The sequence below is a fragment of the Lissotriton helveticus genome, chromosome 11 (genome assembly GCF_964261635.1).
Source record: "Lissotriton helveticus chromosome 11, aLisHel1.1, whole genome shotgun sequence".
In the NCBI taxonomy this organism is placed as follows: Eukaryota; Metazoa; Chordata; class Amphibia; order Caudata; family Salamandridae; genus Lissotriton; species Lissotriton helveticus.
In genome coordinates, this window is record NC_136072.1 from 1006852624 (window position 1) to 1006870274 (window position 17651).

At 48.7% G+C, this 17651-nt stretch overlaps 1 protein-coding gene across 1 annotated transcript in view; it reads left to right on the forward strand.

Moving 5' to 3' along the window:
* The window catches only part of SVOP (SV2 related protein), a 381533-nt gene that overhangs the window by 193356 nt on the left and 170526 nt on the right, over positions 1-17651 (forward strand). The window contains exon 3 of the mRNA XM_078667399.1: positions 5658-5743. Coding sequence (XP_078523525.1) covers positions 5658-5743 — 86 coding nt within the window. The remainder of the gene's footprint in view (positions 1-5657; positions 5744-17651) is intronic.

A 17651-nucleotide genomic window follows, 5' to 3' on the forward strand; every position in this document is an offset into this window, starting at 1 on the left:
CCCCAGCACCGCAGAGCGCGGTGCCGCCTCCCGCATGTCAAGCACTCGTGCCGGAAACGGCAAGCCGCCCGCCCGCAGGCTCCTCTATTGAAATCCCAGCAAGCCCCGACTGTGGCCTGGCTGCCAGAGTCTCCCTGCCCCACCCCCCCGCGGGTGGGGCGGGCTGCAAAGGGGGGCGGCACTAGCGGCAAACCGCTCGCCGTGTAAATGGTGTGGCCAAACTTGGCCCCTCCCATCGTCTGCTGATACAGATCCGAATCCAGCTCCCCCCATTGCGCTTCCGGGTCCGCCGCCATGCGCGCCCGGAACTCCTCGTCGTAGTGGGACCACGCGAAACCGCCGTACGTCACCTGTGCCCTCCGCACCACGTCCATGTATTTGAAAAGCGCGACGGACCGGTCCGGAAACTTCTCGCAATACACGCTCGCGTATATGAGGAACGCCGCTGACCAGTTGTTCAGCGTCAGGGGTACCTTAGGGCGCCTAGCCAACTCCTGCTCTTCCTCCTTCGACCCTTCCTTGGACGTCAACTCCCTGTGGAGCAGTTTCAAAATGTCAATGTACTCCCCTTTCCAGATTTTTTACCTCGTCGCCGCCGAAAGATGGGCCCGCCGCGGCTTGGTCAGCCCCATGTACGGTAACTTACGCACCGGCACCACGCAACTCTCCTTCCCCCCCCGCCGTCTCTTTCTCACCAACCGCCGCCGACCCGCCGCCCGCACTCGGCCCCGCTCAACCCGGCGCCGCGCCGTCTGTGCCCACTCCCGCGTCCTGCACGTACCGTCCCCGCACCAGCCGCCATCCATCGTCCCCTTCGCCCCCAGTCCCCACCGAAACCTGCATACAGCGCCGCTTGCCACTCCCCGCTCCGTCACCCGTCTTACTTGGCGTCAAGGTCGGGGTCCTTGCTGGATCCCGCCGCCTAACCAGTGGGGCTGAGGGGGCCGTCACTCTGGGCACTTCCTGCCTTGCTGGCACCTGTAAAAGACTGCTAACAACATTACAAGACCCCCCGACCTCCCGAATCTCTCCTTCCTCCTCCGACTCTCCATCAGCCGGCTCCACACCCCCCCGGCCCCCCACTTGGGGTTCCAGCCGGCTCAACCCCGCTCTCTCACGACACACCCGCATCAAACCAATCAGGTCCACACTCCCACTCCCATCCGCCACACTCGCAGTCCAATCAGAAGTATGCGCATCCATCCTCACTCCCCCACCCCCGGCGGCCGTAAAGACCCTCCGAGGGGGGGCTGGCGGAGACGAATCCCGCCTCCAGTCGCCGCGGTCGTGAACGAGGTCCCTCGCTGGAGCTCGGCCGCCCGCACCAGGCAGAGCCGGCCCATCCTCTCGGTGGGGGGTGGGGTGGAGCCGCATGCTGCTCACCCGAGTGCCTCGCAAACAGCTCCTGCCAAGGGAAAAAAGGTGGAGTCCAGCATGCCAGGGTGAAAAAAAACCCTGTCCCCCCCCACGCGCCGCCCCCTCCACCAATCCCCCATCCCAACGCCGCCCCCCTCCCCCATCCTGCCGAGTGACCTCCTCGCCGCGACGGGACCCCTCCGCCACCCATGCCCCACCCCCCCTCCCCGTCCCAACCCCCCGGCCCTCCCCACCCCCCGAAACCCCAGCTCGGCCCGCACCCCCCCCCCGCGCCCCGACCCCGTCCCCCCCTGCCGCACCCCCTCTCCCCTCCCCTCCCCGCCCCACCCCCCGGCCCGCCACTTCCCCCCGCCCCCCCACTCCCCCCTGCCTCCCCTCCCCAATGCTCCCACCGCCCCCCCCCCCCCCCAGCCCCGACCCGCCACTCCCGCCCGCCGGACCCCCTCCTCCGCGCACCCTCCCCCACGCACCTCCGTCCTGCCACGCCCCTCCGCCTGGCCCACCCCTCCACCCCCCTCCCGCCGCGCCGGCGACACTCGCCTACACGGGCCCACCATGCCCCCCCCTCCTCCGAGGATGCGGAACTCCAATCCAGCTCTGTGTCCGCCCCCCCATCCCCCCTCCACGTCCGTCTCATCAATCAATACCGGGGAGACCGCCCCCCCTCCCCTCCACCCACCCGCCCCCCTTGCTCGACGCGCCTCAGCCCAGCCCCCCCTCCCGCCCCACGTCCCCCTTCCCCCTCATTTACCTCACCACCCACAGCCCCCCGGCCCCCCTCCCCCGGCATCTCCACCTGAACCCCCACCTCCTCCACCCCCCCACCCACCCCCCCAGGTCAGCCACTACCTCGCGTGCCGCCCCTCCCCCCTCCCGACCTCCCGGCACCTCCCCCCTCCCCCCCACCGCCTCCACAAACTCGAGAGCCCGCTTCCTCCCTTTTTGCCCGGCCCTCTTAGACCCTCCCCTCGCCTTCCAACGCGGCGCCGCCTCCTTGCGCTGGCCCCCGCCCGCCGCTCCTCCGCCGCCCCTCCTGCCCCGCTCAGCCTGCCGCGACCGGGGCGGCTCGCACGCCACCACAGCTGCAGCGGCGCCGTTGGCAGCGCCCCGCTGCGGCCTTACCTGGAGGTCGGGCCGCACGAGGTCCATGCTGCCCGCCTCGCACAACAGCCGCAAAGCCTCGGCCACCCGGGGATCAGACGACGACGCCATCCCGCACCAGCGCACACACCTCCTGGGCTCGACAAAAAAACACGCACGACCACGCACTCAGGACGCCCACAGCAACGGCCGCCTCGCACAATCCCGCACGAAATCCACGAAAATCCTAACGGACCCCTGGCTGCTGTGTCACTGCACCACGAGACAGTGTGCGGTGACACAAAATGGCCGTATAAATACCGGCCAAGCCCAAAACCAGCCCAAAAAGCCCCAACCAGCCCAAACCTCCCGGAGACCCAGCTACGAGTGACAGACTTCCCCCCCCCCCCTCCCCTGGTGCCCCAAACTTCCCGGGGGGTGAGCCTCCCGCTGGTCGGCCACCCCCCCAAATCCCCATTATTCCCTCATGTGTCTAGGTATCTGTTGCCCTTAAGTAAGTGCTGTATTGGAAGGACTTAGCAGTAGTTGAGGCGAGGAGGCCTACTCCGGGCGGGCTCAACCTTGTGTGACTTATCTTTTCACATCTTGTTTGAATGATGGCTCAGCGACTTCAGCACCTGCTGCTGAGATATTTGGGTGTGCGGGCCCCAGGATCAAGTTCTAGCTAAGGCCAATAGCCTTTCAAACTTGATGATATGACTTGGGCTCGCACCCTTGGAGCTCTGTCAAGTCGAAAAGTCCTGGCGATCTGACATTATTAAACAAGCTTTGGCAAAGCCAATAGGCATAATGCTCGAAATTAAGTGCTGCCAAAAGTTATAAAAAAAGCCTGCTGCGGTGGAAAGCAATTAGAAAACCTATTGCTTTGCTGATACAATTAATACACGAGTTATAGAATAAAAAACTTATTAATGAGCTTATTTTTGAGATGTAAATTAGACCTATAGATGTTCCAATAAAGGCGGAAGGAAGGACACACCCAACAGCCAGTACAAAGAAGGAGAGACTATAATATTCCTGTGGGTCATCCAGAATGTGAGCGGCAACGTAATAAGGCAGTTTTTTGAGCCATAGTTGAAGGAGACTGAAGCAAAGTCCCATAGAGCATTCATTCTCAAAGTATGACTCGGGGGCCACATGTGGCCCTCCTGACCTTTACAAGTTAACACTTTCATTAACAGTACAACTAGGCTGTCCTCAGCACCTATAGATTAATGGTTCTCTAAAAGAGGGAGGGATTTTGCTGGAGGTGCACCTTGCCTAGAGTAAATAAAATTGAGTCCTGACAGCTGGTGCTCCCTGCATGTCTTAATTGATGTGAATTGTCAGAGGCACGAGACAATAAGTCAAACACTTTACACATCAATAAACGTATCTGTCCAATTAGATGCAACAGCAGGTTGAACTGGACTGAGCAGTTAGGCCTAGGACCTGGCCGTCAGTCAAAATACATGTTTGATGTGCGATCAACCTGGTTAATGTCTCTTTCATAGCTGTTGACGTTATTTTTTAGATTTTAGTTCGGGACAGATTGTTCCCATGCGCAGCAGGGTCAGTATCGATTTGCATTTGACTAGAGTGGCAAGGTAGGGGAAAAATGATAAACTACAATACGGTCAGAGGTATTGCCAGTTTCTGAGATTAATTGAAGTATTCCATCTATCATCTTGTTGTTGTGCCAGTGATTTTTAGGGTGACAAGGGAGAAAGTGAATGCACTACATAGGTTGATTTTGGAGGAATTTACCTGGCAGCATAATCTGATTAATGATTGCTGTGTGGCCTTCTGTGTGATCTGTTGGTGATGAAATGAGAGGATTTATTTGTTGATTCAATTACGATTTATCATATAATTTTGAGTACAGTTAAGGCTAAGCTTTTTGATTTCCAGAGAAAAACAGATTGAGGCAATTGCAATTGTACATTCATACCTTCATGCACAATTTCTATCCAGAGATCATTTGCCTGTATATATGGAAATACTAAGAAATTCTAAAACTAGAAAAAAATAGTAAAAAGTAACAATCAGGGTCGGTTAACACAAACAAATGCATAGGCGCATGTCAGATGCAGAAACTGTGCCATTCTTTTCTTCTGGTGCTATTGAATCTCTATTGCATTTTTGCTAAATTGTTCTTATATTGAATACATACATATTTCAAATGTTTATTTATGAATTTGTGCATGCATATGATAGCACAGAGTAGACACTCAACAGTTTTCTAATTGTGCAATGTATTCTGATAATCCTAAAGTGATCTGTTTGTAAATGTGTGGATTATGTTCATCTCTGTTAACCGAGCGGGCATAAATTATAGATGCAACGCTTTTAAATTGTTTGATTGCTTGTTTACATAGTGTTTTTTTTAATCATATTATATTTTGATAAAAAGGTTTATATAAAACCAAAAGTAAAAGATGAAATAAATATCTAAATAAATATAAATAAGTGTTGCAAAAGCAGACGGGATTTAGGGAGCAAACCCTTTGGCTTCACCATACCTTGGCCAACAGGTTGAACCCCTAGCCCTCAACTCTCTTCAACTCTCTCTTTCTCACACTCACTCACACACATTGTCGGACTGGCCTATAGGGCATTCAGTCAGAGCCCGAAGGGCTGGTATGATAGATCAGTGTATGGGATATTTTTAGGGGCGCTATTTGTGGGCCGATGGTATGGTCCGGTGGGCAGTTTATTCTGTTAATTTCCCTGATATTATCAAAAGTTTTGCCTGCAGCAATCACAAATGCATTCTGTCTCCCATACCATGCAAACCACCTATACAACTTGTCTTTACAATTTTAAACCTGTCGTGATTTGCAAGTGTGGGCCACTTTTTTTACTATCTATATTATAATGATACCACTTTTAATTTTGTTCCCGGGCCTGTATCTAACCCAGTCCTACCCTGCACATACACACATCACTTTTGTACCTCTTACCATGAGTGCCACCTTCCTTGCCCTTTTACCTTCTAGCACCATACTATGTGGTGAGCTCTCTTCCATATTTACTTCCCTATTCCAAACTTACCAAATTTTAAAATGTTCTTCATATCATTTTACCATCTAGAAAGTCTTCTCAGCATGAGTAAATAACTGACGGAATGATATAGAGGATTTAATTGTCTTTAGTTTTCGTGCAGAAATGGTAACATTGAACCACCATTTTCTTTCCAGATACCTTTATGGTGGAAGATGCGGTGGAAGCCATTGGGTTTGGAAAATTTCAGTGGAAGCTCTCCATACTTACAGGACTGGCATGGGCAAGTATTCCATATCTATCTAAACGTTCAGTAAAGAAGAATAATACATCAATGAAATGTGTTGATTATTCAAACCAAGTGGTGACTTACAGTCGTGACTTATGACAAGATATGCTTCTTTTGATTTTTGTGTGGATTTATGTCTTTTCTTAACTTTATTGTTTTTCTTAGTTTAAACACAAGAAATTAATCGGTAGTTTGCAGTCGTAAATAACACATATGATCACATAACCTACAGACAATATTTATGTCTTTTTTAATATTACTTCTGTAGTGTCATACTTACCACAAGGGCAGCCAGTGCTGCATATCAAGTAAAGTAGGAAACCAGCAACAACAACAACAACATAGAAACTGATCTTCAGATCTTTTCTGAAGGGAAATGGAAGTGAGGAGAAAGGAAGTATGAGATAAAGTAGGCCAGGAGCAAGAAGATGAATTTTAAGCAGAGATTCCACCTTCTTGGAGTAATGAACATGAAAGCTTGTGTTGCAATCATACGGTGTGAATTAGAGTTAAGTTGTAACCGAAATGGAGCAGAGTAACATGGAGGACAACAGTGACCACCACCAGCAAAGTCCAAACCTTCATCAACACCTGTCTGTGGAAAGTCCTTCAAATCCTCTGGCCAAATACCATCAACAATAACAGACTATGGCAACAGACTTTCCAACTCCCAGCTTATGAAGAAATCATGAAAAGACGCTGGGGCCGGATAGGTCACACCCCATGAAAGACTACAGCAAGCTCCACCACCCTGACCTGGAACCCTTAAGAGAAAAGGAAAAGAGCAAGGACAAGAAACACCTGGCACTGAGGCCTCGAGGCTGACTGCAAGGCGATGGATTACACCAGGAGTCAGATTGAAAGAGCAGCCCAGGACAGAGATGGCTGGAGAGTCTTGGTTGATGACCTGTACCTGAGGAGGAGTAGTAGGCATAAGTAGAAAATCGTTTTTTTAAAGAAGTGGTACAACCTCTTTTTTTATATAAACAATTTTTATTTTAAACAAAATTATTTCGGTACATAGCAATATCAAAGCCATAGTCAGGCACCCAATAAATGACTCCATAATTTTTACAACCACATGACACAGCACAGGTTCCATCATATAGCCGCTTACGGTCAGTGTCCAGCCATCTATGTGGCGAATCACAAAGCAGAGGAAATACATACATCAGTAAAATATGAAATGAATGAGGCCCAATGGACTTATCCCTCTTAATGTGTCGGAGAAGAGGGCTCAACAATATCTGTTAGCAGAGACAACAAGGTGTGCCTTTCACGTCGCATTTCTATAGTAGGTGAGATGCAGATGTCCCCTCTGTATTTGTCCATTTGCCCCATTTGTGATCCCATTTCCTGGGGCAGCCTCTACTCTTGAACACAGCCTTCTCTGCAATCATTGCGCCATCCATGTCTTTGGCTCAGTCGCGTAGAAGTGGGACAGTGTCCACCCCCCATTTCTGTGCAATATTCCGTTTTGCGATGGCCCAATCCAAGGAGGCCCACACCTGCTCTGCCTGGGAAAGGTCAGTAGCCTACCATATATTAAGCAAACAGAGTTGAGGAGATGGCTTTAGGGACTTATAGCATGTCCTTTCCATTTGCAGTGTGACTTTTTCTCAGTAATGCTTAATTTGTGGGCATTCCCAGAGTATTTGAATGAATGTGCCAGTTTGATTACAATGACGAAGACAGAGCGAGTCGGGTTGTCTACCCAGTCTAAAAAGGACCTTAGCATCAACATAGACTCAATGTAGGATTTTCAGCTGCATGAGACGTAGTCTCATGGGGAGGGCCACTTCCCTGAGGGAGTCCAGCGTGTCTCGACAGTCCTCATCCTCGATACTTCCCAGGTCCGACTCCCAGCCCACATGTAGTCTCTGCATCCGGTTAGTATGGTTATTTACCGATGTTTTAGAAGTGAGGGATATTGCCTTGTGGTCCATGGGGTCTAGTATCAACCAGTCCTCTAGGGGAGAATACTCAGGTAGAGGGAGCCCCTTGGGGATGGCTGCCGATATGGCGTGACTGATCTGGAGGTATCTGAAGGTCTCAGTGTGTGTCAATTGGTACTTAGTCTGAAGGTCAGCGAATGTGGCTAGCTTCCCCTTCACCCACATGTCCCCTACTGTGGATATCCTGATTGTGTCCCATTTATCAAACCCAGGGCATTTACTAAGTCGTCACAATATGTCAGGTTCCCAGAGTGGTGTTGCTTTAGTCAAGCTGTTATGCCAACCCAGTTTCCTCGTGACTCCATGCCAGACCTCAACCGTATGGGCTGTAGGGCCTGTCAAGCTAAGCTTACGGGGATTGGTATATAACGCCCTATTGTAGATGCCCTGCATCATGAGCCAGTGATCTGTACAGAAATTAGGGTCATCATGTGGACCAAACACCCACCTATTTATTGCTGTCAATTTTAAAGCTTGATAATAGAGTCATATGTCTGGTAACCCTATGCCACCGTCATACCATCCCATGGTGAGCTTGTTCATTGCAATGCGTGGTGGAGGGTCCTTCCATAGTAGTCCCCGCATAACGCTATCAATTTTGGAGAAATAGGAGTCTGGGATAGAATTGGGAGTGTTCTGTAACACACAGAGAAAGCGTGGGAGCGCGAGCATCTTAAAAAGGGACACTTGCCCCAGCAGAGTAAGAGGGCGAGATCGCCAGTGTAGGGCATCCAATTTGAGACGTCGGAGAGGCCCCAGCAGGTTCTGTTCAAAGAAAGGTTAGTATTCGGGGTAAAAAAGATACCCAGTTAGCGAAAGCCCTGAAACGCCATCGGAATCGCATAGCCCCAAGGACTGGAGGGAGGGTCACCGCACAGTACGTACAGCCGAGATCTAGACCAGTTAATCTTGTATCCGGAATGGGCACCAAATATGTGAAATATGTGGAGTACACGCCGCAGAGAACGCAAAGGAGAGGCCAGATAGAGAAGAATGTCATCCGCATACAGCGAGATGCGGTCCTCGTGGTCTGCCGTCCATTTCAGTCCTCGTGTTTCTGGATCACCCCTAATCCAAACGGCCAGTGGTTCTAAGACAAGGGCGAAGAGCAGCAGAGACAGCGGGCATCCTTGTCTCATGCCCCATCTGAGGGGGAAGGTAGCTCAGCGGTAATTGTTGATGATGTCATGCGCGGTAGGTTGCGTGTATAGAAGCCTAATCCATTTTATCACCCTGGGTCCAAACCCCATGCGAGCTATTACATCAAAGAGGAAATCCCATTCAATAGTGTCAAATGCCATGGTGGCATCTAATGACAATAAGATCGCTCCTTCCCTGATAGTTCCAATTCTACCAAGGGCCCCGTTCGCCTGTCGCAAATTCCAGCCCGTGTTCCGTCCTGGCATAAATCCGGACTGGTCCGGATGAACCAGTCTGGTAATATAAGGAAGGAGTCGATTGGCCAGTAGTTTGGCCAAGCCTCGAACCACAATAGAGGCGGTTCGGATATTGGCCGGAAGGAGTCCCGACTCAAAACATTCTGTGTACATATTCAACAGGTGAGGCGCAGCGATGGGTTTAAAAAGCTCAATGGGGAGTCCGCTAGGGCCCATCGCTTTGCTGGAGCGGACATCCTGTATGGCCTTCTGAATCTCCGTCTCAGTTATGTCCACTTCTAGGGCATCTTTATCTTGTGGGGAGAGATTCACCACATTTAGAGTGGCAAGGAGATCAGCCGACAACGGGGCTTGAGATGTCTCTGATATATTGTGGACCTCTTCAAAATGGGCAGCAAAGGTGTCAGCAATTTTTGGGGGGACAGTGAGAAGTGCACCGTCAGGGCCAGATATTGCATGGACCCATCTTGCGGCTTGTTCCTTCCGTTCCAGCCACGCCAGGAGTTTACCTGTGCGTTCACCTTGCTTATAAATTCTAGCTAGGGAGTCGCTGTGGCTTCTTCTAAAAGAAGTTGCCTATAGTCCTGCCGTCTGATATTTAAACTATGTTGGGCTTCAGGATTGGGGGCACATGCGATGGCCTCTTCCCTGGTTAATATATCTGCTTCCATTTCTACCACCCTCTTAGAGCGCTCAGTCCTATGTCCCACCATTAACGACAGTGCACTGCCCTTGATAACAGCACCAACCGCTCCCCAAAGTGTCATGGCAGAATCAATGGAGCCCACATTTTCCGCAAAGTAGTAATCAGTATCTTTAAGTAGTGCCTCCCTGATGTGTGGTATCTTTAGCGCCCACGGTTGTACAGTAAGGGTACCGTGGCGTCTGGCCTGCTGCAGGCCGAGAGTCATAAGGATGGGCGAATGATCAGATATCCTGTGTGCTAAACAGCTGGACAAAGTGAAAGCATGAATATCTTGTGCATGTGTAAACATATAGTCGATTCAAGACTTGCTACTGTGAGCCCCTGATTGGAACGTGAAGTGAGTATGGAGTGGGTTCAGCCACCTCCAGAAGTCCACTACCCCGAGGGCATTAGCGAACTCTTGGAGCTGCGAGCCCTGTGGCGGATCCTCTCGGGGTGGGAGACGGTCCCAAGATTCATCCATAGTTAAATCAAAGTCACCCCCCAGTTTCAACACTCCTAAGGGTAATTCCCGTAGTAGAGTCCCTATGTCTCGTAATGTCAATCGCTGTAACCAGAGGGGGCATATACCGAGACTACATTAAGTAGACATCCCTCCCAGATGCCCGTGACAGCAGAGTATCTACACTGAGCGTCAGTCCAGGTGTTGTGTATCATATATGGGCAGCTTTTACAGAGGAGGATCTCCACCCCCCTTGAGCCTGAGGAAAATTCTTAGGGAACTATCATTCGATACCCCCGTCTGTTCAGTGCCCTACATGAGTTCCCTACCAAGTGCGTCTCCTGGAGCATCACAATGTCCAGCTCCTGCCCTTTGATATACTGCAACACAATACCCCTCTTAATCTTGTCCCCAAGGCCATTAACATTCCAAGTTAATAAATGTAGAGCTACGCCAGATGCCCTCTAATCATTTTATTGGGAAAAGAAATCATCTTGAGGGACTCAGCCGCTAATGGGCCCCCAGAGCACCGCTCCATCGCATGATAGAAGCTAGTTGGTGGACAAGAACAGCTCCAGTGGAGTTCGTATTCACAAGGGACAGCAGGACCAGTTGCATCACCGGATAACCAAGTATGGCAATGTACCGATACAGAAAACAAAAGAAACATAAACAACAAACCCCTTACCCCCCTCCCAGTGTGGACTCCCCCCACCGGCCTCCCTGCACAACGGGTCTGGAACCATCTGCCACCCCCGACTTGCAGAGTGCCTGTCGCCCTCCCTTGTACAACCTCTCTTGAAATATTCTTCACCAGGGGAAATCTGCAGTAGGAATCCCCTTCGGCATACTCTACCTATGGTGTTACTCCGCCTGAGGATTCTTCACATGCAGAGAATCGTTCAACAGAGGATTTTCCACTCCCTCTACAAACCATATGATTTTTCTTTAAAGTCAAACTTTAAGTCAGGCACTAAAGGAATCATTTATTGTTTGGTGGGTGTCCTTCCTTATCAGGATGGCTTTCGCCAACTCTGTGTTTAAAGTGCATCTGCCAAGACAGTGAATGTACTTTCGTCACAGCTGGTCTGCTGTCCGAATGCAGACGGATCTTTGTTAATTTGTGCTTTCTTAAAAGCAAAGGAAAATGGCCCTGATATTTAAAGAATTCTCTCCCTATGTATGGGGGCCATTGCTTATTTTCACTGCCCAGGAGGCACGGTGGAAATGAGCATGACAAATGAGCATTAGGAAGTCCCATGCCTGAAAGCAAACTGTGGTGGATGGATCGCTGTCTTTGTGGCTCTATGGTGGTCAGTCATCAGTTCCGTCACTTTAAATGAGAACTGCTGATCAACAGTAATTCGCTTATCCAGTCAAACTTTAAATTACCCTCCTTAGTGTTCTTTGTGTTACGAATTTCCAGATTGAGGTGACTCTTTCCTTTTGTTTTCCCTGTTTCTGCTACAAAGATTTGTTTGTCTCTCTAGGACGATTAGCATTTGTAGAGAGTCTTGTACATTTTTCAGCAAATCATGATGGGAATGTCAGTTTCCAAGGAAGGGCCAACGAGTTAGTATCTTAAATGGCACTCTAATCAGGCATTGTTGGATATACTCATGTGTTTATGTTCCTATACCCAATTTCTCTTAGTTTGTCTCTACCAAAGAAAAGAGTTACATGGATAGTTTGCAATCCTCTGCCAGAGCCTCCCTATTACAAGGGTCCTCAATCTGGTGTGTCATGACACCAGTAGAGGTAAACATAAGACTGAGATGTGAAGTCACTGAATGGGGCTAGCTCAGTAGAGTTCAAGCCATCACAACCACCGTAATATTGCCGTAAAAGGCAAAAGCAGGTTGAAGACAACAGGGCCCTATTGCTACATGAGTTTTCACATCTACAGTGAGAAGCAGAGGAACTGCACTAGCCCTAGACCCTGAAACATTAGTCACAGCATCTGTTTGGTTCATTGCCAAACAGACAACCCTGATTTGTACAGAGAGCCACTGAATAAAGGTGTCTTCAGGTGTGATCGTGCTTAAGTTCTCAGTCTGATCTGTGACCCATAACTAGTTGTTAGAATGGGATCACTGGTTTGGGCCCCAATGTTGGCTATTGTTAGTCTACTCTTATAGTATGATGTGGGTCCTATTACCTGCTGTTACTTTGAGCTCATTTGGTAGGGCCCATTTTTGGCTATTATTTCTTGCCTGTGATGCTCACTCAGTGTCACACTCAGGATACTTATTTTGTGTCATAGCTGCAACAATTCATCAGTCAGCACTGAAATCAATGTTTCTTTAATGACGGGAAACACTGAATATGGTCTGAAGCTGTACACGTTTACACCACCTCAAAGCTGCATAAAGTGAACTGGAAAGTAACTTCCACTCTGAGTTGGTTTAGGTAGTTTTGGTGCTGAGGCCAACCAAGGCCCAATGTTAGGGGAGCATGACACTGGGGCTTCATCATCACTGGCAGTTTTTAGTAATTATCTTTAATTACAGTATACCAAAGAAACGTGCAATACAATTTCAAGAACTCGTACAGTTCGTCACTGGTGACTACAGTAAAAAAGCATCACAGTAGATATGTACAAGCACTAAACCAAGCATCGAGAGACACACTGAGCTCATGGTGGGATTACGGGGGTAGTGGATTTTTAAGTCATCAAGATAAACTGCTTTAAACACTGTTAGCTTCTGATGGGACAAGGCTGACATGTGGTATGCTGGGTCAATGGTCACCCTATAAGAAATGCAGGAACAAAAACATCCTTGATGCTGAGATACAAGGGACAAATCAGAGACAATTAAGTGGAAAAAGAGAGAAGTAGGCAAACTTCTATAACACTCACCTGGCTGTCACATTCTGCTATGTATGGGGAGGCCACTTCCATCTGCCAGATATTGGTTCTGAGAGACACCTTGAACCAAGCAGGGTTGAGTACACTGAAATCAGGCCTTATAGTCAGTGCTAACGTTCCTGGTAACCTCTAACTTAGTTTTCTTATCAATTGTGACTGGGATGATGTCTTGAATGAAGAACAGTCTCTGGTTGAGGTGCATTACCTTCCCCTGTTTTAGTATCCTGTCATAGTTGGGTTTTGTAGGAAAGGGGATTATTGGTAGGTGGGGGTATTTACCTTCAGCTAGTAATAATACGACAATCAGTAATAGGTCCAGTCAAGTCTTAATAAATTAATCCTTGCTCAACTCTTGGTAGCTTGGTAAACAAGCAGTCAGGCTTAACTTAGGAGACAGATATGTGTAAAGCATTCAGTATCAACAAAACAGTAAATAAGTATTAGACATAATAAAAATCCAACACCAATATATTAAAATAGACAATATTTGTAACTTTAAAGACACCAAAACAACAAAAATCCAATGTAGGGAACAGTATATATAGATTTTTAAAGATTAACAAAACAATTGGGCATTTTAGCACCAAAAAGCTTAAAGCGTCAGTCGTGCCTATCTGATCGGCAGCGATGGAGTGCAGGTCATATAGGCTGAGTGCTAGGTCCCGGTCAAAAGTTTACCTTTACTTTTGAACTTAATCTTTTTCTTTGAGCTATTCTCTCATCGAAAGGCTCATCGGATACAAAGTCAATATGATGGCACCAGCTTCCTGAAGTGAAAGACGGGCATTGGATCTTTCAGGGTCAACAGTGAGGAGGGTCTCGAAGCGGTCATCAACTGCTTCCCTCTCTGCATCGAGTTGGGCTCCGCATGGAGCTTTTTATCTGGACGAACCAGCAAGGTTAATCTAATCGGCATGTCAACATCGGTGGCTTGAGTCTCGACGTCGAGCCTGTCTCCTTCTGGAGCTTTTCTGTAAAACTTGGCAGAAATTTTATTTTTCCACAGATCTTCCTTGTGGAGGGTTCCTTGGGAAATTTAAGGGTCCTCTAGTTCTGGCCAAGGGTTCCGAGACTATTAGCATATTTTTGACCCAGAATGCACTGTTCTCCAGAATCAAAATGGAGAAAATCTCTCCTTGTGTGTCTGTGTAACCCAACCCGAAGGTGTCGCTAACATCTGACTACACGCCTCTTCCAGCCTCTCTCTTAACCCAATTAAAGGGGGCTCCCATCTGACCGAGATCAAGGAAGTGGGGTCTGACCTGGGACCTAAGACATCTGTTCGCCTGTCTTTGAAGTCCAGCTTCTCTCCCCCGTCACCTTCCTCTCCCTGGTGTCTCCAGGAAGCAAATCTCCTCCCACCAAATGGCATATTGTTTCATCCCCTGACCTCTTCACACCTACTCAGGGACCAGCCTAGCTCAGGCTGTCAAACACTGGCCAGTCAGAAGAGGCTGATAAAGGGCTCCTCCAGGTAACATCAGTATAGTCAGTTCTAAAACAATTTTCCTGTAATAGTAACAGTAAATCTAACCTTGGCAAGTTGTTGGACCTAACGTGACCATTAATTTGATGCTTTGAATGATATTGCTAGCTAGCTCCAAAAACGACTTGGGCTGTTTTTCGTTAACAGGACACATAAAACATCTTATATGATGTCCCTGCTTTTTATAACTATGCACCATACCCTTTGGGGGCCTAGAGTAGACCTTAGGGGTGACATATAAATAATAAAAATGTAGTTTTGGACTTTGACAATATTTTTTATTCCTAACTCGAATTTAGATATAGTTGTATTTTAAACCAGCCTGCAAGGCAGGCCTGACTTTAAAATGACACCAGGCACCACGACAGTGCACCCTTAAGTGTATTAAGACCACTGGGGTCTAGAAACGGAAATGCCCTTCCATATATGAGGGACTGACAGGTAGGTTTTCTTTGGCAATTAGAATTGTAACAATTACCATATACCTTTAAAAAGACAGCACTGGCCCTTGGCCTGTTTAGTAGAGCCCAGGGCACTTTCTGAGTCATTAACCACTGGCATCAGTAAAAAAAATGTGTGTGATCAAGGCAAAAAAGGATATGACTTTTGTACAGGTTCCCCCCGGTAGTGCCAGCAGTGCAGTCTCAGAGTGCTTTCTTCAAAATATTTAGCTTTTGTGAGTATTCTCACTGTCTTTCTCAGGATCGTGGGCTGGTGTCCTCAGTGGGTCCCTAGTTGCTCTGAATGAAAACCTCAGTCAATCTTCAGGCCCTTCTTAACTCTCCAGCCTAAGAGATGCATGTTTATCTCCCTCTTAGCATCCTCCACTCTGTCAAACCTCTCAACATTAATTATGGAGGGAACATCACAACAGTGCCATTTGTCCAAAGAATCATTGGTTTCTCCTTGGCCGGCAACACAAATCTCGAGGTTTGCAGTGACTGTTTCAATTCCTTTGAGCATCTTTGACATGGCCTTGAGTCTGTTCTCTACTGCTGTCACTGTGACGTCAAACCTGCCCACATTTTTATGCAAAAAACACAGTTGATGGACAGAATGTAGAACAATGTCATACATTCACCCCAGTACAAAGATCTGGGCCTAAATCCATCGTTTTTTTGCACTCCACACCACCCTGGGTTAGACACTGGCTATATGCAAATCAGCTCTGACCCTGTGCCTCATGGGAACAGTCCAGTCCGAACTACCAAGCCATGTCTTTCCCAGACAGGAATCAAGCAACCAAGGACCGGTTTCTGGCTATCAGCCTTCATCAGCCTGGATAGCTTGACTCCAGTGGTGTGGAGAGCCTGGGACTCACGTCTGAGCATACCCAGCCCACTCGGGGTGAAAATTGCAAAAAACACAGTTGATGGACAGAATGTAGAACAATGTCATACATTCACCCCAGTACAAAGATCTGGGCCTAAATCCATCGTTTTTTTGCACTCCACACCACCCTGGGTTAGACACTGGCTATATGCAAATCAGCTCTGACCCTGTGCCTCATGGGAACAGTCCAGTCCGAACTACCAAGCCATGTCTTTCCCAGACCGGAATCAAGCATCCAAGGACCGGTTTCTGGCTATCAGCCTTCATCAGCCTGGATAGCTTGACTCCAGTGGTGTGGAGAGCCTGGGACTCACGTCTGAGCATACCCAGCCCACTCGGGGTGAAAATTGGAAAAAACACAGTTGATGGACAGAATGTAGAACAATGTCATACATTCACCCCAGTACAAAGATCTGGGCCTAAATCCATCGTTTTTTTGCACTCCACACCACCCTGGGTTAGACACTGGCTATATGCAAATCAGCTCTGACCCTGTGCCTCATGGGAACAGTCCAGTCGAACTACCAAGCCATGTCTTTCCCAGACCGGAATCAAGCATCCAAGGACCGGTTTCTGGCTATCAGCCTTCATCAGCCTGGATAGCTTGACTCCAGTGGTGTGGAGAGCCTGGGACTCACGTCTGAGCATACCCAGCCCACTCGGGGTAAAAATTGCAAAAAACACAGTTGATGGACAGAATGTAGAACAATGTCATACATTCACCCCAGTACAAAGATCTGGGCCTAAATCCATCGTTTTTTTGCACTCCACACCACCCTGGGTTAGACACTGGCTATATGCAAATCAGCTCTGACCCTGTGCCTCATGGGAACAGTCCAGTCCGAACTACCAAGCCATGTCTTTCCCAGACCGGAATCAAGCATCCAAGGACCAGTTTCTGGCTATCAGCCTTCATCAGCCTGGATAGCTTGACTCCAGTGGTGTGGAGAGCCTGGGACTCACGTCTGAGCATACCCAGCCCACTCGGGGTGAAAATTGCAAAAAACACAGTTGATGGACAGAATGTAGAACAATGTCATACATTCACCCCAGTACAAAGATCTGGGCCTAAATCCATCGTTTTTTTGCACTCCACACCACCCTGGGTTAGACACTGGCTATATGCAAATCAGCTCTGACCCTGTGCCTCATGGGAACAGTCCAGTCCGAACTACCAAGCCATGTCTTTCCCAGACCGGAATCAAGCATCCAAGGACCGGTTTCTGGCTATCAGCCTTCATCAGCCTGGATAGCTTGACTCCAGTGGTGTGGAGAGCCTGGGACTCAGGTCTGAGCATACCCAGCCCACTCGGGGTGAAAATTGCAAAAAACACAGTTGATGGACAGAATGTAGAACAATGTCATACATTCACCCCAGTACAAAGATCTGGGCCTAAATCCATCGTTTTTTTGCACTCCACACCACCCTGGGTTAGACACTGGCTATATGCAAATCAGCTCTGATCCTGTGCCTCATGGGAACAGTCCAGTCCGAACTACCAAGCCATGTCTTTCCCAGACCGGAATCAAGCATCCAAGGACCGGTTTCTGGCTATCAGCCTTCATCAGCCTGGATAGCTTGACTCCAGTGGTGTGGAGAGCCTGGGACTCAGGTCTGAGCATACCCAGCCCACTCGGGGTGAAAATTGCAAAAAACACAGTTGATGGACAGAATGTAGAACAATGTCATACATTCACCCCAGTACAAAGATCTG